At 40.6% G+C, this 20,914-nt stretch overlaps 1 protein-coding gene across 5 annotated transcripts in view; it reads left to right on the plus strand.

The window, feature by feature from the left end:
* tbc1d22a (TBC1 domain family, member 22a) overlaps positions 1-20,914 on the plus strand; it is a 118,937-nt gene that overhangs the window by 29,501 nt on the left and 68,522 nt on the right. For 2 of the 5 annotated variants that reach the window (XM_071501820.1, XM_071501819.1), the window contains 4 exons: positions 4,739-4,867; positions 6,912-6,974; positions 7,456-7,521; positions 12,202-12,316. In XM_071501820.1, coding sequence (XP_071357921.1) covers positions 4,739-4,867; positions 6,912-6,974; positions 7,456-7,521; positions 12,202-12,316 — 373 coding nt within the window. The remainder of the gene's footprint in view (positions 1-4,738; positions 4,868-6,911; positions 6,975-7,455; positions 7,522-12,201; positions 12,317-20,914) is intronic. The other 3 variants (XM_071501824.1, XM_071501823.1, XM_071501821.1) reach the window with 2 other exon arrangements.

Consider the following 20,914-nt stretch of genomic DNA (forward strand, 5'->3'; position numbering starts at 1 on the left):
CAGCCCTGAATGGCTGAACATGCCTCTCACTTGGCTGTTATTTCTTTGAAAATCATCCACCAAAAGAAGTTTCTGATTACATTTATAACGAGAAATAGGCCATAAAGTTGCAGTTTTTTCTAGCATTAAGTCGATTCTTGTGCGGATGCTTCCTGACTCACATCACGTAGAAGCTCACCAGATGTGTGTGTAAAAAGGAAGTAAAGTTTTGTTTGTTCAACTTTTGCTGGGCCGGTAGCGGGACAGTTTGTTTCCAGGCTGCTTTTCCAGGATAATGTGCTCCTGCTAAGTAGAAATCAATTTAGACTGTGAGGGTGGGGGAAAGAAAAAGAAAAACACAGTTTCATTTAAATTCCCCAAATGGATTCCCCAAGCATATTTCTCCTGTTTTTTACAGAGAGTTTACTGATGTGGAAGATCCATTAGAAGGATGGAAGGATGGAGGAGTAGGTTGATGCAAGGAAGAATGAAGAGATGAGCTTTATGCAGACTGATTAACAGAGGCAGCACTGAAGCACTATGCTGCCACATTTTGTACCACTGGCAGTATTCTCAGAGCTTTCATGCATTTATGCTTCACTTTTTAGCCCTCCATCTCTCCATTTTTGAAATCTCCACTCACCCCTTTTTAACCAGTCGACCACAAATTAAATGAAAATTAGTCAGTCAGGTTCTAGCATGAGTACTCTTGGATCTTGGGCACTTGAAGTTTTTTTTTTTTTTTAGATCTACTCATTTATCTTAAAATATATATTATAGCTGACACCTTTCTAAACAGTTACCAAGGACTTTGAAGTAAAAACAAAATATAAAAGTAATAAAATCCTAAACATAGGATATAAAATAAGATGAGATAATTAAAAGAATAGCAAACCTCAAGCTCACTGAATGTGTGTTAATATGCTGATTAATCTCCACTGTTTTGTTGCAGAAGTAATAAAGAATTTTTCACACCTCTCATCTGTCAAATCCTCAGATTAGTAATGAAGAGAAGTTATAAAGTGTTGTGTGTGACACAGTTTACATCCTCTTGATAGATAAATAAATGTGTGTGGGTGTGGGTGGGTGCTCCTGTCCTGTCAAGCAGTAATGCAGCTGTGGTGTGATTGACCTCCACTAAGCTGTCCATTAACCTTCAACACACACCCGCTCTCCCCCTCCCTCATTTGGCAGAGTGCACCTGACAAAGCCCGCTGCTTTCTAGCTGACCCATTGTGTTTTGTGTGCGCCTGTTTGCACACGGAGCACTTTCACCATGTGATGTGTGGACTTTTTTGGCAGAGAGCGACTCTGGGAACAGTCGCAGTGGATGTGTCGTCTGATTTCTGCGGGCAGAAACGTGGCCGTCCGTCTAGTAACGCGTCCGCCTCCCTCAGAGAGTTTGTGTTGTGCAAGGGTGCTCTTTTTAGTTTTTAGAGTGAGTGAATGAAACCAGGAGATAAAGAGAATAAAAAAAAAATTTTTCACTGATGGACTGACAGAGAAGGAGAAATGTGATGTGTGTTTATGTTATAACAGACACGTGAGTGTGTGGAACTATAGTGTTTGGATTTGCTGAGCATGCTTGTTTTTCACACGTTTCTAGTGTTTGTGTGCCAGGTGTATGTGTGTGTTTGTGTCTGCAAGCAAAGTTGTTGTGTGCAACAAATAATCCTCTAGACTCTCCAGACTTCTCTTGGGGCCTTTTCCAGGAAGGAAAAAATGAATAAAAACACAAGAAAAGAGAAACTTTTTGCTGCTGCTCCAATTGATTTTCCTCCAGACAGTTGCCCAAAATTGATAGTTTGAGTCTTTTCTGTATGCTTGCTAGCGTATTACCAAAAAGTGGTAGCACGCTTCCGAAAACAACAGACAGCAGAGTCGTAACAAAGACAGATGCACATAGGACACAAACACTCATATTTCATACACACCGAGCCAACATCATGCTTTTAAAGCCTGTTGTGTTTTCCTGTGTCTTGCTTTCTGTGCAGACTGTCTGTGTTGGTGCAGGTAGATGAGTTTAGTTTGATGGGGATTGTACAGAAGCCGGTCCAAAACAGAGCAGATATGTCTGAACAGCAAATGTGCTCTCAGAAAAATGCTCAGTTTAAATTGTGAGTGATGACCAATAAATGTAAGAGACCGAGCAATGGAGAGAGCATATGTCTAATGCAACATCTATTTGCTGAAAAATGTACAAGAAAGATTTGAGTTTGGAGTTTTAAGGGGCCGCTAGACTCTGTCTGGACTGTTTGTCAGATGGTTAGATGGCTGCAGCTCTCATTTTTAGACAATATTACATCTCCCTCTTCTCTATAATGGCTGGCATTTGGCTCTGCCCTTGAGCGCAGCTGTTAGGATCACCTTTGATTTCCTTCACGGTCGAACAACAGGCCGCACAAACCACCTATGTGCTCTTATAACCTGACCCTTATTCTTGACCTGTGGGAGCAACTTACTGTTTGTAAGGAAGGTCCACTTACTAGTCGAGTGTCTTCATGTGACGTACGTTTGGTCGAGTGATAACAAGTTTTGTGATGAAAGTTAGATTTGACCAAAAAAAAAAAAAAACTGGTTTTCAAGTGTATCACACAGTGTTCATCAGTGGATGGACTTTGCTCAGTTGCCATGGAGATGGTTCAGTTGTTACATAACAGGTGGCTGTACATCAACTGGACAAAAAGTCCCATAGAGAAAAATTGGTGCATAAACAGAGATGTGTTTAAAAAGAACTTAAAACATCCTTATAAACCCTGGCTGTCAGTGCTCAGCACTTTTTTTTAAACTGTCTGGACTCTACTCTTTTCTAAATGAAGGAAGCAGAGTAAAAGAAAAATCTAAAATAACCAAAACTCTGTGTTTAAATGATAGTATTTATTTCAATAACACACATATAATGCCAATGCTAATGCAACATTACAAGCCATAACATTGTTGGCCATATTGTTAAAATACATTTCATGAACTGTAACTCTATTAAGACAAATGGCTTTAATGAAATGTTGAGGAACTATTTGACAACACATGAACATGCACAGAGGCCATAATAAAAACATGTCAGCAACTTCATTAAGAGCCTTTATAGGTTTAACAGCGAGACAGTCCAGCTTTTTATCACAAGGACTAGTTTTCAGGGCGAGCACTCATGTTTGAGTTGTGTTTTGAAGATTTTAACTTTGTGAATTTTTTAGAGCCTCTGGTCCCAGCTCTTGCTTTTAATAGACTTTAGATTTGTTGTTCAGTTTGGAGAGGACTTTCTCCTCATTGCATAAGCCCGACTACATAAGGAGGATATACACTTTCATAAATGTATGCTCACACAAACTTGTCTCTGAGACACACACACACACACACACACACACACACACACACACACACACACACACACACACACACACACACACACACACACACACACACACACACACACACACAGGTACCTCCCCGAAGAGGCAGAAAGCTTATGGTTAAGCAGCAGAAAGTTTTCTTTACAAACTGAGGTGTATCATTTGCAGACTGTGTAGTCCCAGGTGGTGGTGGTGTTTGGTTTCTGATTGAACTTGGCTAACGGACTCAAAACAAGTCAAGGCTTTAGAACGAGAGTTTCAAAATAAAGACTCATTAAATCGTATATAATGACAGATAAATAATAGAGAGGAAAAGAACATAAAACACCATGTGGTTTCTGAAATGATGGCCTTACTGAATATCTATAGAACTCAATGAGTCCCATGTGGAATGCATGAGCAAAGAAAATGCAAGCAAAACAGACAGGTGTACTATCACCACCTGGCTGTGCTTTTATTTGAGCCTGGACTGGTGGTGGTATAATGCCACAGTGCATTTCAGACACTTTCAAATATTTGAAGTTGGGTGTAATATATTCATTTAATAGTGCAAAGGTTAATGTTTTTAAATTTCAAATGAAAACAGATTTCACAACATTGCATTTAGAACAGTAGCTCAACAAATCTTTCTTGCAGACAGTTGGATGAGAGGATAATTACCACTCTTGTCAGGAGTTGGTTAGCTTAGCACTAACAGTGGAACCAAGCTTACCTGGCTCTGTCCAAACCCTGCTAGCAGATTTTGTTAGCAGATAGTAGATTTACACATCCTGTTTCTTACAAAAACTGATCTGTAAGTTGGAGATTTACAGTATGTAGATTGAGATTCCAAGAAGTCACTGCTCCCAGTGAATAAAGAGTCTGACAGATAACCCCCTGTGAAGCCATAAATTGTTGTTTTTACTCTCTGATTTTTGTACAAATGAATCAAAACAGCACTGATGTAATGTGCTAAATTGTGAGATTAGTGGTGCTAGAAAGCAGATTTTATACTGACAGCAGAGTCAATCTTTAAACTGAGCTGGCTGTTGCTTCATATTTAGCCTACAAACGTCAGAGTGGTATCAGTCTTCTCATCCAACTCTGGGCACGAAAGCAAATAAACATATTTCCCAAAATATTCCGATAAAAGGCTGAAAGCCATGAAATCATTTCTCCTTAAGCACAACTTTATTTTGAAACTGAACTCTCACTGATTACATTTTTAAAGTTTCAACATTTTCAAATGAATATGTTTTTCTTGTTTAATTATTTTTCCCCCATCAGTGTAAACTTCTAAGTCTGAATTCAGTAAAAAAAATAAAAAAATCCCTCTTGTCCACTTTTTCATCTGCTCTTTGACTTCATTCCTTCTTTTTGTCTTTCTTCTTCTCTATTGTATTTTCTTTCTCTCTTTGTCTATTTCTCAGGGTTACCTGCCAGCTAATGCAGAGAGGAGAGAGAGTGTCCTACAGAGGAAGAGACAAGAATATTTTGGCTTCATCCAGCAATACTATGACTCCCGCAATGACGAACACCATCAAGACACATACAGACAGGTATATACACGTACGCGCAGGCACACGCACATTCACAGTACAATTTACATGCGTTTACGTTGAATCATTTCTTCTACATCTGACTTTTTTTTTTTTAAACACCTGTCTGAATCCCCGAGTTTGAAGGACAGAATGAAAGACGGACTACAAAGGATTCCATTTCCAATTACAATAACAACTTCTTGTCCCTAATGTATTCCCTCAGCACAAACCCAGGACACAAAGCTGTTTATGTGTACGTTTGTGCTCGTATGTGTGTCAGGGAGGGTGTGTTTTGACAGGAATGGTCCCTGAAGAAAGGATTACTGGAACTGGTTATCTACCAAAAAGTGCTTTTCTATGTTGTTATTTTTTTTTTCCTTGTGTCCTTTTCTCTCTCTCCCTCATGTTCTCATTGGACTCATTGAACTTCAGTCTGTCTGTGTGCCTGTCTGTGTTGACATGGAGGCAGTGTGTTAGAGCTCTGCTCAGAGTAGACACAACCACCCCCAAACTTCAGAAAGCTGCCTAAATGAACACTTCTCTTTGGCTTTGAAAATAATATCTGCTTTTTACTCCGTCTCTGTTTATCTGTCTCTCCCCCCACACACTCTTTCTTTTTTAACACTCCACTACTTCCTATTCATTTCAGGCTGATAAGAAACATCAAAGTGAGCTGTCGATAGCAAAAACACACATTTTTCATATTCTGTCCAATTTCCCATTGATCTCCTCTACACTGTGGCAGAAAGCTGGCATACTTTGTTTTGATGATTGTTTGGATCACGTCTTGAAGCCTCTTTTTTTTTTGCCAAACTCTGCTTGTTCCAGCTCTGTTTGTGTCGATGGAGTGAGAGTAATTTCCAGTAATTTTTTTTCTTTTCTGTTTGTGTGATTATGCGTGTTTGTACATATGTTGCTTTGGCACTCAAATTGGACGTGGCAATGGGTTTGTTTGTCTATATGTTGAAGTGGCTGTAGATGTATTCGCATACATGTACCTGTGTGTCTCATGCTTGTCTTTGTATCTGTGTTCATATGGGATGGTCCAGCATCCATCTTGAATCTCCATCTGGCTCAAGAGTTTGTCTCTTATTTCTGTCCATCTGTCTCTTTTATATACTTGTTTATGCTGTTGGTAACTTGCCTAAACAGCTTGTGTGTATGTGTGTATACTTATGCATATGGATGCAGCCATTGTAGAAGTTCCAGCCTGCACTGCAATCTTTTTGAAGTACTGCTGCAGTTTCGTTCCATCCCAAGAGAAAGTGTCTAAAAAAAAAAAAATCTATCTTTTTTTTTTTTTTTTTTTTTTAAAAGAAGATAGGAGGGCAGGGTATCCTTTGAGTTTTATTGATTCCAGTTCTTATCATTTCCCCGTTTAGGAAAACAAGACTAGGTCAAAACCTAGTATGTGGCTGAACCACCTGTGTTCAAATCCTGATTTTATAGGTGCAACATCATCTGACAAAATCACCAAACAGATGAATTAAAGACAAAGACTGTGCTGTGATTTCAGTGATGTTCACTCAGACAGAAAGTTTGAAGAGACTGAATATTTTTCTTATTTTGTCTCTCACACAGTGCACAGCCTTTGTCAGGGATCCATAATAATTTAGCCTTTATTTACCTCAACTCCAGAATGTAACAAGACGTTTTTAGAGACAGGTCTTTATCTCTAATTCCCTCTGTTTGATATTATATTTCAGTAGTAAGCCTCGTTTTCAGTGGCTCATGTTTAAACCCCAAGCCCCCGGTTGGCATCCATACACAGCAAGGTAGCTATAGGAGCAACAATAACATTTGGCCCATTTTAGGACATTGCTTCAGCCATTTTCAACACTGGACACACCTGAAAATATGGTAAAATAGGGCCCAGGTTTAAAAATACCAGAAAGTTTCCCTTCAAGACTAAATGCTAAATTCAGGTTTAAATGTAGAATACTGATGAGTGTATGAGGGGAACTTCTGCATTGGTGCTCACAAGTGTAAGCGTGTGTGTGTGTGTGTGTGTGTGTGTGTGTGTTTGTTTGTTTAACACCTCTCTCTCCCATGTTGCTGTCAGATCCACATAGACATTCCTAGGATGAGTCCTGAGTCTTTGGTGCTGCAGCCAAAGGTGACAGAGGTAAGGTGGACAGAGCTGTGGATACAACCCTGTCAGTAACAAGCCACACACTCTCACAAGCAGTCCGCCCGTCCGGCCTGGACTATTTCAGCCGGCTTGGCTCCAGTCGCTGTCCTGCATCCGTCTGGCTCCCTTCTGACGAATCTGTCCGCCTGTTGAACTGTTCATCTGCAGGGTAGACACTCTGAAATGGTGTAAACGTGGTCTCACACGAAACAAAAGCACGCACAAATGTACCCTCCAGCACATACTATCACAGAGAACAGCTCGACTTGCACAGACACACACATGCAACACTCAAGACCACCGTTGCTATCCATTTCAGACCACCAAAACCCCCGTCTGCCTTCAATCAAGGACACCAATCCACTAACTGTTGCTCTCTCTCTGTCTCTGTCACTGTCTGTAATGGCCAGATCTGTGCTAACCTGCCCGTTGCTTCAGTGTTTGTCTTTTTTTTTCTCTCTTTGTCTCTCTGCAGATTCACATTGACATACCGAGAACTAATCCTCTTATTCCTCTTTTCCAACAAGCTTCTGTCCAAGAGGTGAGACCCCACCAATCCCCACCCCCTCTGCTGCACACACACCACCTCACCCAGCAGGGTTTTCCCCATGGCTTTTGGGCAGATACAGTGGCTTAAATCAAAGTAACTGGCAGTTAAAATAAAAAAATTTGACTCGCACAGAAACAGAATAATCGACAGTAAGTGGCGAGTTAATGGTATCAGTGAAATGTCGTATTCGTATAATCACAGAACTCAGTGAAGGGAAATTTAAGATGTCAAATTTTTTTTTTTTTTCTTTTTTCCATCTGCCTAGGAGTTTAAAATGGGAAAACCCTTGCTTTAGTACACTGCATGGTCTGGCATGGGTGCACACACACACACACACACACACACACACACACACACACACAGACACACACATATAAAGAAGCACAAACTAAGAACACATAAAGAAGAATTATACCATACCTGCAGTCATGCATGTGATCAGATCCAAGTAAACTTTCACGCTGCATGGTAACCACTCTCACTCCTCTTTGTTCTGCTTTGAACCACTGAACAAAGAATTTCCTGTTACACTTGGGCACTGTGTTGTAGGGGATATAAGAACTAATTGTCTTAAAGACCTCTTAAGCATTGTATTTTATATTATGTGGTAGTTAGGGCACATTAGGAAAACAGACAGCAAGGCAGTCATTTCTACAATCCTCAACTATGAACTCATTGTAAGTTGCTTTAGAGAATAATGCTACTGATATACTTAAAATGTAAATGTGGTCACTTATGTTTCTCTTGTAATAAGCAGACTGAGGCGTGTGTGTAGGAAGTTGGCTCAGCAGGCCTGAGGGACTATCAGAGCAGCTTCCCAGTGCAACTTAACACGGAAATTAACTGGACGCCATTCATATCTGTGGGGTTAAGCTGATCTTAGTATTACAATGCTTCGGGGAGGTTCTGTCACATACACAACCACTGGCCTGAGACGCTGAGAACTGAAAACAGCGATAGGAAAAATCCCATAATGAGGTGCAGGCTAATGAGATGGCCAGTGCTATGGACTGCTGTGCTCTGTGTACGCACCTACACACAGGTGTTAGCAAGAACACACACACACAAACACACACGCTCTCCTGAAAGCATACACACCAATATGTGCATGTGTATACAGGTCAAAGAAAGGGAGATGAGGAAGCATACCAGCATTTATCTGTGCACAAACATACTCATACACCTGTACAAGCACATTAATACATTAATAATATTAATAATACATTAATACAATCAGTTACACACAACGCCCCAGGCAATGCCACCTCCTGTTGCCCCCTGTCTAATATAGGATGCAGCCTGGGGCTGTAGCCAGTGAGGCTGGAAGGGAAAAGAGAAGATCAGACGAGGATGAGGTGGACTCTTTCCTCCCGACTATCTTATGTACAGTATATGCTACTGTATATGTTTGCATTTCTCTCCTCACCTCCTTTTCCCCCTTTGTCCCCACACACCAGCTCACCTCACTTTGTTTGCCGAATGAGAACTACAAGCCCCCCCCCCCCCCCGTTTTTTTTTTTTTAATATGGTTTTGCCGCACCACCACCTAAAAATCACCTTTGCTTCATTTCATTAACTTGCTTGTCTCAGCCAGCCCTCCCTCTCCCCCCTCCCTCTGCCCCCTCCCATGGGGCTCGCTGAGATTTAGTCGAGATGGAAAGCAGTCAGCAGCCTGTTCCATTTCGGGCAGAGAGGGATATTGAAGCAATTCTGCAGTGATTTCCTAAGTGGTATCTAAGTGTTTGAGTTTTTCTTGTTTCAGAGAACAATACAGTCTTCATGAGATGTTGATAATCAGCAATTACAAGTTCCCGACGTGAAAAGAAAGCGCTCGCTTTTCCCTCCAAACTCTGATTACAGGCTGAAAGAGCAGAATTTATCAGCAAAACCTCTGTGTCAAGCATATTAAGAAAACAGATTTTCTTTTTTCATTTGAAGCATTTAACAGATGCTTCTAAAATGAATGTGGCAAGCGCGTGAAGTGGCTGTTGATTAATTTATTGGATATTTGAGAGATTGAGTCCCATCATCTTTTGACAGCGGGCTCTGCGTTCAAGCCTCTAGCCCCTCCTTCAGTCTTTCTCACTTTGTATGTGAGCTGTCAGTGACGACGTATTTGAGTTGACACCATTTGTTGTGTCAGTTTCCTTTCTCCCTCTTAAGATTAGCTTATCAGGGTCTTGGAGGTCTGCAACTAATGGGATGAAGCCACAACAGGTTGACACAGGAGACAAAAGAAAAGCAGATTTCCTGTCTTACAGAGGCACAACATTATGGGAAGAAACTGAAATTCATGTGAGATTAATATAATTTGCAGGATTCTAGTTTTGGCAGACAGAGTGAACTCTGGTTAAACTTGAAGGCAACATTTGTTTGGTTAGCGTCTGAATTTCTCTGTCTTTGTTTTCAGTTTTGCCCATACTAATGAGGGCAGGGCGGTGTGTGTGAGCTCGGGTTCACTCAAAGTTGTTCTGTGTGTAGGTGCCAGTGTGAAATATGTATGTCAGCTTTTGAGGTTGCATGAAAAGAAAAGTCCCATTACTCCCCCTGCTAGCGCCAGCACCTCTCTTTGTTTGATGGATGGGCCTTTGATAAGGGGGGAGGAGGTGTGAGGTGTGCAGGCAGGTGAGGGTGGTTTGAGGAGAACGCGCAGGGGGAAAGTCAGAGAGAGTTGCGTCTTAGCAAGCTCTCTGAATGTCTTAACATTGATTGAATTACGTTAAATAAAAATGAGAGACTTTGTGTGCACAGCTTCGGAAAAAATTACATTGTTGTGCTTGTGCTTTTTTGTTTCTCCATAAAACAATAAGCTATGAGGTTATTTAGAAAGTGACAGAAACATGACGTACCTCCAAAAAATGAGAAAGTGCTGGATGGGTGTGGTGCAGCTAGGTGAAAGAGAGAGTGTGTGTGTGTGTGTGTGTGTGTGTGTGTGTGTGTGTGTGTGTGTGTGTGTGTGTGTGTGTGTGTGTGTGTGTGTGTGTGTGAAAAACAATCTGAACATCAAGCCTCCTCTAATTCACTTGGGCTGACAGCATTAAACAGCCACCCATAACCAAGATGGAAGTGTTTGCCTTGCAAAAAAAAATATTGAGAAGTGTGGAGAGAGAGAGATGGAGGAGGACAGACTCAGTGGGGAAGAGCGAGAGACAAACTAAGTGGAGAAAAAGAAGAAGGGAGGGAGGAGGCCAAGACCAAAGCAGAGAACAAAGTTCAACGTGAGCCTTTTTTTGTGCACAAAAAAAAAAAAAAAGCAACAGGAATCAAAGAGTGAGGAGTTGCTCTGTGCTGAGAGAGGAAAAGAAACGGTTCATCTCAAATTTAGACACAGCTAATCCCTTTCTACAGTGTCCACAATCTGGTTGTGCTTGTGTAATTTTTAATTTGGGTTAACAGTCCTGATCTAACTGGAAAATAGCAGAAGATGATTTCTTGACAATGTTTTCACAAATCATTTCTCAAAACAGATTTGCAGTTTTACTTAAATCTGGTACGCTCCCACATTTATCCCAGGAGAATAGATGTGAATAGTAGGCAGTTCAAATATCAGACACTAACTATGAAGGTGGTTGTGGTGGAATAAAACACACATGCACAGATATGGGGAAAAAAGTAAAGCTAAGGTTTTAAATGAGAATGTTTACTCGCGATTAATGTGACATTTAAATCAACTAATATCATCTCTAATTAAATGTTGTTGGTGCATTTGCTGGTAGAAAGTCAATATTAAAAAGTCTCAAGGTCCAGTTTATGCCATTAAAGGTGCCCTGTAGAGTTTTATTGTGGATCCTTGAGGGCTAACAAACACGTTGAATGTATTTCCTTCCTCATAAAACATTTGCAAAGCCATTTTTTTAATACAGTTAAAATCTTTAATTGTTAACACCCATGTTTGCTAGCTGAATGTCTCTATCTTGCTTGCATTTGTTGGCGCATTGCTCTGCTTTTTGCACATTGCGGCCGTCAGCAGTCAATCAGCGGACTAGCTAAGTGCATGTGCATCCTAGTGTGTGTGTACAATGCAAACAAAATGGCTCATAAATCATACAAAAAAACTCCACGGGGTACCTTTAATTGTGTTCTTTGAACACATCCAAAAACAAAGGAGAAGAAAGAGGTCAAACAACATTCAGTGTCTGTTATCAGCAAATGTAGAACAGATACAACCAAACTGACTCCCATAGCAAGCAAGGTCATGCCAGTTCAACTGCTTTCTCCTTCACCAGCTTGGCATGCTTCAGAATGTTCTGATTTCTACATCCGACACCTCACTCACTTTCTAAAATCAACACTTACAACAACTCAACTTTTATAATTCAAACCTGTAATTCTAACAGTCTGACGTTTTCCCGTTTGACATTTGCAGGCATAATTAGCTTCTCTGTTGAAGATTTCATTGAATGTGAAAGTTTTGCTTCATTATCAGTGATCATTTGTGGATGAAAAGATTAGCTAGGAACTGATGATGACAGAAAACCTGCCAGATGGTTAATGCTTAAAGTTGTTTTATACTTAAAGTTTTTCATTATGCTTCTTCACAACACAGGGATTTATTGCTTTTCTGTTCCATATCATTGTAAATTGATGTATTGTCTGTGTAATGTAAATGTGTTTTGTCTACAAACCACTGTTTTGACTCTTTGTCTCTGTATGTATGTTTGTGTGTGTAAGATTTTTGAGCGGATCCTTTTCATTTGGGCCATCCGCCACCCGGCCAGCGGCTACGTGCAAGGCATCAATGACCTGGTCACGCCGTTCTTTGTGGTCTACGTCTTTGAGTACATCGGTGAGTTCCACCTCTTGCTTTCTCTTTTTATTTCCTCCATTGTCACTATAAAACTCCCTAATCTTTTGTGTGATATGCTGTTAAGGTGAGGATCAGTCAGCTCTTTTTGCTGCCCCTCTTGGCAGCTTTGAAGCTGGCAAGACTCGGGGTTTACTCACTGGGTTCATGACAGCAGGTCACAGGGAATCAAACCTGGCACCCTCGAGACAGTCCCCCTTTTTCCACAACAAATTGCAAATGAACTCCTCCTGCAGCTCTGTGCCCTCTGCCTCACTCTCTGTTCTCCCATCTATCTCTTCCTCTTTCATGTACTGTAGATGCACACTTCAATCACTGTTTGGGTTTAAATGTGCTCTGTTTCTCAAAGCATTCTGGTTAACACTCAACATTAGGCCGCGCGTGCATATGTGTGAGAGAGCACGACATATGTGGGCACGCGTGTGCTCAGTCATGCACAACACACTGCTCTCCCCAAGAGCCCATACACCCCCCCCCCCGCTGTGTGCATTTATGTTGTGCCACATTTACGCAGATGAATATTTTGTTGTATTCTCACACGCCTTTCTTCTGACAGTGTAAACACACACTGTCAGTTACAAAGCGCACACAGACTGGAAGCAGTTGGAGGAGAAATGAAGACTGTCAGTCTTTCAAGGATGATTTTAATTGTCAGAACTGTAAGGATGAATTACTTAGACAATATTTTCCACCTCAGTTATGCTTTTTTTTTTTTTTTACTTGCATCTCCATCCCGTCCAGTTAGTTGACAGAAAAGACAGTAGTGACAGACAGTCATAGTACGACATATCATAAAAGTCTCTGAACCGTCAGTCAGCAGAATGTGCTGTATATATTTTCTTTATTACATTTTTTGAACCACTTTATTTTATTCACCAGATGCACAAAGTCTGGAGAAATGAAAAAGGTAGAATAAAATCAAATTTAATCAAACCTCCATGTTTTTCACAAAGTCCATGTTTTTCCACCTTTATTGCAAATGCTAATTTTTCCGCAGAAAAACAGCCTTTCAACCTACTGCTGGGAGGTTTTGTGGGGTTTTTTTTTTGTTCCCCAGCACTGAGAAAACTGGAGTTTTCAATAAGCATTTTGGCAACATCCTCCTTTTCATGATGGTTATGTTCAACAGTAAAGAGTCTATATAGAAAATGTAAGTAAGCAATGCTTGTTGTTACTTGAACATTGCTGGTTTCTGCAAGTTCCCACTGTGATGTGACTTTCTCTGTACATCCCACATATTGTATATACTGTGCTCATTTAGGTTTTGGGGCTGGCAGGCTCAACTCAGTGAAAACCACAATGCTCTGAGGAGTACCTTGCACTGTCTGGACCAAATTTGGTCACAGAGATATAATTAGGATGCAAAGGACTCTGACTTAAGTGCTTCTCTTTACTGTGTTTAGACATACAGCACTTTACTTAGAGCTAATGAGTGTAACTTCTACTTTGTTTTACTTCTTTTATTATAACACAATACAATGCGGCAGCACCACAGTTTCAACAAATAGGCAACATTATAACCTTTATGAAAGTAGTGTTTATCACAGGGCAGTGTTAGATTTAGGCAGGTGTACATATTAAAGTGAAAGCTGAGTGGATGAGATTTCAGTCAACTGCAAATTTTCTCTTACAAGATAGTGGCTGCTACTAGATCCAGTGTGGCCCAAACACCTTCCCTTACACAACAGCTTATGAAAGACAGTTTCTTAAAATCTGAAGCATTGAACACATTAAACTTAGGAAGCAACTTATAAGCAACATTTTTTGATCATTGATTTTATGGTACATTGATCATGACGTTTAAATTAGTTGGGTTGAATCATGTGCTAGTCTGAATTAGTTTGAACTTGATTTTTTTTTTTTTTTTTTTTTTTTTTAAGTCACAGCCCTACTAGAAGCAAACAAGACATCTGAAGAGATAAGATATAATTAATTAATTGAAAAATCAATCAGCAGCATTGTTAATGAAAATATAAGTTAGGTGCAGCCCTACAATGAATTACTTTGTGTATAAAGAGCATGATTATGGTGAGGAATCATTACCACAGTGACAAGTTGTGTGCACAATAATGTAAAAAGGAATGACTCATTGATTTTTTTTTTCATTTAGCCTCTTGTCTTTCACTTTTTCTGCTCTTTTCCTTTCCCGTTACATTCTCGTTCTCCTGTGTCCTGTGTTTTCTCCGTCTCTCCTTTCTCTGTCATTTTCTACTCCTCTCTTTCTCCGTCCCTGCCTCTCTCCGCATTTGTTTCTCCTCTCTCTTTGCCTTTCTCTGTGGGTGAGTCAGACTAATGTCAGATCTTCAAAGCATCACCCCGCGCTTTGTTCCCCTGCATCTCCATGAGCTGATGAGCCTTGAATAACGTACACAGCCAACAAACCTTCAAACGTGCCTGGCTGGCGTCTTACACGATGGGCCGACGCTCCGGTTGCTGTTGTCTTGTTTTCTGGTGCAGAGAGAGGTTTGGCTCTTTCATGAGGTGCGCCTAATTCTGGTCCTTTGTGGAGGGGTAGAAAGTGTGAGATATACTATCTCATGCTGTCGTGCTCTCCTGCTCTCTCTGGCTGTCTCTCCTCTTCTCTTGCCATCTGTTTTTCTTTTTTCTTTCACAGCACGCTCCCCCTCCCTCTCTCTTCCCCTTCCTCCTTTGCGGGCTCGTGGTGAATGCAGGAAGTTCATTCTCTCAAGTCAGAATTTATTTCTTTAAGAATGATTAAAAATAAATACTATTCCACATGCACTCCGTGGGCAATGTAGACATGTTGCCTGAACAATTCTTGCACAAACAAACACTAAAATAGTCACATTCGAAGGTTTTTGTAGGTCAGACAACTGAGATATTTGTCTCTGTTACTTCTCCTTTTGTTCTCTGCATGAAGTTAAACACTGATCTGTCAAAACCCAGAGACTATGTGGTGCAAACAATGACCTCTTAAGAAACAAGAGATACAGAGACTTCAAGGTGAAAGGTAGTTTTATTGTTTTTTTTTTTTTAAATTCAGTGTTCAACCTGTTGTCAGAACGTATGACTATAGTTTAACAACACACAATCGTTTTCACAGATTTAGGTTTGAACATCTCAGACCTACTTACTGAGGCTGAAAGGAATGTTTAAACCTGCCTCAAGGTTTTTTTTTGTTTTTTTTTTGTGAAGAGCCATTTGGGGGCAGCAGAAACAAACTGTAAACACAACACTGACATCTTCTCAGTATCTTTAAAGCTGATACCCCGAACAGGTCAGCAAACAGTTGCTGTTTAACAGATCTGGACCAACATTAGCATTTATTTGGATTTGTGAAAGATGCTAAAAAGCTGCAGAATTGGTCATAATTCTCGGTGGTTTTGTCACTTTTAGTGACTCAGTATCTGTGTGTCATTTGCACAACAACATTTTTTAGATATACGCCTCCTGGTGGGTACTTTGGGCCCAGTTGAGCAGTGGTGATGCTACAAGGATCTGCTGATCCCAGCACTGTAGACACAGTTTGAGGTACATGCTTATGTGTTTATGTATCTGCATTATAGCATATGTAGGACTAAAAGCCTCTATTCATTTATGTCCTGCACAGAGCGTCCACTGCAGATGTCTGTTTAATGCACACAGCAATGACTGCTGATGGGAGTGGGCCTTGATATGCTCAGATCTGCTCCGCACCAGCACTGATTGGCTACAGCCGCCTAATTAGTAGCCCTAAAAGCTGTAAAACGAAATGAGGAGCACAGTAGGTGAGAGAGTGGCTTAGATCAGCTTGCAGCGATAAAGGTCAGTACAGGCCTGTGTCCTGCAGAGTCAAATTAAGTTCCAGTGCAGTCCCACTCCAAAGTGTCTTTACAAAGTGAGTTTTGAGTTTTCACTCACACTAATGTAGATGTTCAGAGTTAATTTTCTAACTCTTGATCCAACTTTGTGTGTGTTTGTGTCTGAGCGGTTTAAAGCCTTCAGTGAGTTTGAGTGACAGCCAGTATCTGCGGATGTGAGCCACTTCACTGATTGGGAACCTGATTAAGACATGGACCTGTTTGCCGCTGTTTAATCTCTCATCTAAACAAGTCTTTTCTGTCTTCCCTTCGTCTTCCTTTTGTTACAGCATTCTTATCTGTCACTTTGTTCGCATCTCTCTACCTCTGTTTTTCTTCTGAGCTCTCTCACGCGGCATCTTTTTCCGAGTCATGTATCAGCTTTGGTGTGGCACAGCAGTGTTTGTTCGGCTGCCATACACTCCATTTACCTTTTGGTGATGCGATGTGGAGCGATGGCTCGACCCCTTAACCACTCCCTCTTTGTAGCCGCTCTCCTTTTCTGCTTTCATTAATACCTGGCTGTTAATCCAAATTGAAAAACTCCAATTGGGAGATTATTGATAAACTCTGCTGATGCCTCAGAAGGAAAAATACCACTGAGGTTGTGTTGTATCCACTTGGACTTTTAAGCAATCTAGTATGCCTCCCTCTTGTCAAAGGAGAAATTGATTTGGCGAGTCTATCGTTTCTTGTTCCCCAACTGTGAGGCGTTACTTTTCTTTTGTCTTCTCCCTATCTTCCACAGTGTAGCGCCTCTTCCATTAGCCGACAATAAAAGTCATCTAATTAAGGCCAGGACGGGCCATGATGGGCCAAAGAGCTGGGCCAGTCCTCCTTTCATGTGGAATGGCCTGTGATTGGCGAGTGGATCCATAATGTAATCTGCATGCCAATGTCTAAGTATAGATCCACAAGGAGGCAGGTTAGAGAGACAGAGAAGGAGACGAGGCACTGTATCTGAAAATCCAAAGAGGTGAGGGTTTGACAACCACGAGTGAAAGAGAAGCACAAGCAGAATGGAGACAGAGTAGTAGAAAATAACAGCAGACAGAGTGTCTCTAGGCAGGCTTAGGAATAAGAAATAGTGGGGGCATGACGAATGACAGAAGGGGACAAACAACAGAGCAGGCAAACAAGATTTCCAATAAAGGGGTAAATGACCAACTTAGAAAGTGCCCCCATGCTGTCAGGAAGCAGCCAAGCCAGGCAGTCCTTCGTCCTATCAGCTAAGAGATGAATAGCCTGGTGTACCCCATCACCATCCTCCGCTTTGAAGCTGCACTTGTCATAGCAGGCAGTAAGTGGCCAGCAACAGTTTTTCTGTTGCTAGGATTTCATGAAGAATTCAGCTATTAGCTGTGTACTGATTGCGCTGTCATCACTGTGTGAAAGCAGTAGTTCTCATGTGTAGCATTCATCTGTCTGATTAAATATCCAACCAAGAGCTTCACATATATACTAAAGTTCACAGAGTAAAAGTTTTTGTAAATGCTGTCTGTGGGTTCTCCAGTAGTGAAGTATGTTGTCCTTTTAATCTTTAAAGTAAGAGCCATAATAGAGCTTTAAATTCACTATCATAATTTTTTTTAATTTTTAGGGCTGAATGAGATATATATATATATAAAACAAAGATATTTGATTATTTTGGCAGAGATTGCATCATGATTAATCATGATTTTGGTTGGAATGTTTTTTTTGCATTTCATTTTTACTAAAATTAAAAAAAAAAAAAGATCTTGAGGCTTGTACCAAACAAGCTCATACAACAGAGAATACGATTTGTACGCCAGGGCATATCTGTGGCACCACAACGCTTATGCTGCCAACAATGCACAGCAATGTTGTGACGCATTCTACCTTTATCAAAAAAATTGCAATCTTTTTTTGTTTTTGTTTTTCTCAGGAGATGGTGGAGACTAAAACAAGGCAAAAGTAGTGTGAAAACTGGTCTTATATTCACAAAGTGGCCATGAAAATGGATCTAAATGAATGCTAATGCAGCTCCGCTACTATGGATATGTACATTAGCAAGCTAACAAGCTAGCCCAACATTAGCAAACTAGCCAGTTAGTTATAAAGGTGATGATACATTAGTGTTGTGTTTTCAGCTTTTATAAGATGCTTGAGGCTCTAGCATAAGTTTACTATCACTTATATTTTACTGATGACTAACAGCCTACAGGATCAAAGATTGTTCAAACAACAGTTTAACACAGTTTTCATTAATGTAACAAATTAGAGATGAGGATTTGTATTTCTGGCTGGTGACTGCTGAAATGCTGGCAGCAGATTTTATCAGCTCTCTGTTGTTTGGTTTATTTGCTTTTTGGGCCATTGTCTATACAGTCAAATGCTGTTTCTTAGAAGAAGAAACAGCACTCTGTATTGTTTTGATATTTGAAAAAAAAAAAAAAAAAAATAAGTAAGCCGAGATGAAAGTGATCTTGGTTCTGCAAAGTCATGATGTACTTCCTGCCGTTTTGCAGACATATGTTGTCGTCCTTGTAGAAATAGGATAATGTACTTGGTGAGTGGGGACCCTAGAGGAGGGAAGGATGAGGACACATAAAATGTTCTAGGTTAAGTATATTTTAAAATTTAAATTCATTTTTATTGCAAAAGAAGCAGAGGCTCATCTCCAAATGGCAATGTGATTTACTAAAGGAAGGGGTTTGAAAAGAGAAGCCTGAGACATTTACACAGCTCACACCACTTAGCGAGGGGCAAACAGAGGTAAAGGAGCAGAGCCATCAGTAAAACCAGAAAGTTTCTGGTGATGTGTCCTTGTGTTTATTAAGGGAGACGGAGGGAATGAGGAGGAGTAAGAGCAATATGCCTGCATGATGGAGGTTCTGCCGCTGCTGTGGAAGATGTGTGTGTATTTGTGTGCATGTCTGTGTGTTTCAGGCAGCCTTTTTAAAACATAAAGACTTCTCAGATCCCTGGACACATGCTTTTTCTCAAAAAGCTACTTTAAACTCTCACAAATGGAGAAAAATGTGTGCTTCACTCTGCAATGTGCTTTTTATCACTTGCTTATGCAGAGCAACTGGTGTCTGCTAAGGGCACATTTGTAAATTATACACACAATTTTCTTTGGCATCAATAAGATTTTCAAGTCTCCTAATTTTACTTTGTTTTAAAAAGTTTCTCTGAGCTGCACTGCTACAAAACTTGATTTGCAAGTTGAGAAAAATGCTCCTAATCAAGATTGAAATAAAAATAAAAAATAATTATCACATTTTAGACTTTAGACTTAGATTGTGTGTGCTTGACAAGTTGCCTCTGTATTGAAGTGTGTTTTTCATCATTGGTTTTTTTTTTAGAGAGAACTTAGTTTTGACTTGTTTTGACACACTGAAAGTATAAGAAATGTAGTATAAATGTGTTAAATATTTCTTCTATCCTTCTATTTGTGTATATTATTTTGTGTGTGTGTTTGTCTGCACAGGTGTGTCTGCGCAGAACCTAACAGGGACTGGCTGTGATGGACAACTTAAGTGTTGCTAATGTACCAGAAGCAGGGTATTGGAGAACCTATGTCTCAGAACAGAGAGAGAGAGAGAAAGAGAGAGAGAAAGAGCTCTGCTGGATGTCTCTTTGAGAAAATCAATATGCAGCAGGGACCACTTATACATGTACATAGACTTCAGCCTCTGTTGTCTGTGTGTGTGTGTGTGTGTGTGTGTGTGTGTGTGTGTGTGTGTGTGTGTGTGTGTGGTGGGGAGGGGTGGGGGGGCAGTGGCAGCATTGCAGATAGACTGGGTAGGTGAAGCACCCAGAGACAAAACTAGGAAGATTGAAGGAGACCGTCAGTCAGCTGTGATGGAATGCCTGCAGGAGTGTATCACTGCACGCGCGCACACACACACACACACACACAGACACACACAGACACACACACACACAGACCAGACAATAGAATGAGTCTGATACCTTGGATGTAAGAAGAAGAGTATAAACTGGCCCGATGGAAACAGGAGCTTACATCTAACTGACTGGAAACTATGTGAATTAACATTTCTTCTACCTGAATGCATCAGTTCAGGTTGGATGTGTATTCTGTAGCAAGCAGCAGTTTGCAATGTGACGCACATTTGCTTTACTCTGTGCATTTCTGGCCCTGTCAGCATGACATTGTGTCTTCTCCTGTCTTTTCTTTTTAAACTCTCCCCCTCTCCACATTTCCCCATATATCTCTTCTCTGACCTGTTGTTTGTCCAATGGCATGGAGCTTTAGTCGTGGCACAGCGTGCCCTGCCATGCTGTAATATGCTGTGCTCATTTGTATTTCATTTGCACCATCACATCAGAGGATTAAAGTGCTTCTGCCTTTTCTATTTGTATTTCTGTTTTCATCTTCTCTCCTCTCCTCTCCTTTCCTACATGTCGTCCATCTGCCTGTTTGTCCGTCTATAAATTGAGCAATCTGTGGAGTGGATCTTGGCCAGTAGGCGGTTAACTAATATTGGCTTCTTTCTCCCCATGGTCTGGCTACTGTTGGTTGAGCCTTCTATTCTAAGTCCCTCTCTGATTAACGGCTGTTATTAGCTCTAATGAGCTGCTTAGTGATTGCCCAAGCACAGCTGCTGACATCCAGCAGGAACACTGTCTTTTCTACTTTGGTCTTTATCTACTTTTGCTTTCTCAAATTTCTCCTGCTTTAATCATTTGCTGAGATTATTGACTTGGTGTAGGCATTATTTTCCCCCAGACAGCTTGAGATTTGTTCTTCTGTTTTCTTTGATGTTGTCTCTGTCTTTCTCCTGGCTTAAGC

The sequence above is a fragment of the Trachinotus anak genome, unplaced genomic scaffold (assembly GCF_046630095.1).
Source record: "Trachinotus anak isolate AG129_WGS33_773 ecotype Australia unplaced genomic scaffold, CSIRO_AGI_Tana_v1 ptg000018l, whole genome shotgun sequence".
Lineage (NCBI taxonomy): Eukaryota > Metazoa > Chordata > Actinopteri > Carangiformes > Carangidae > Trachinotus > Trachinotus anak.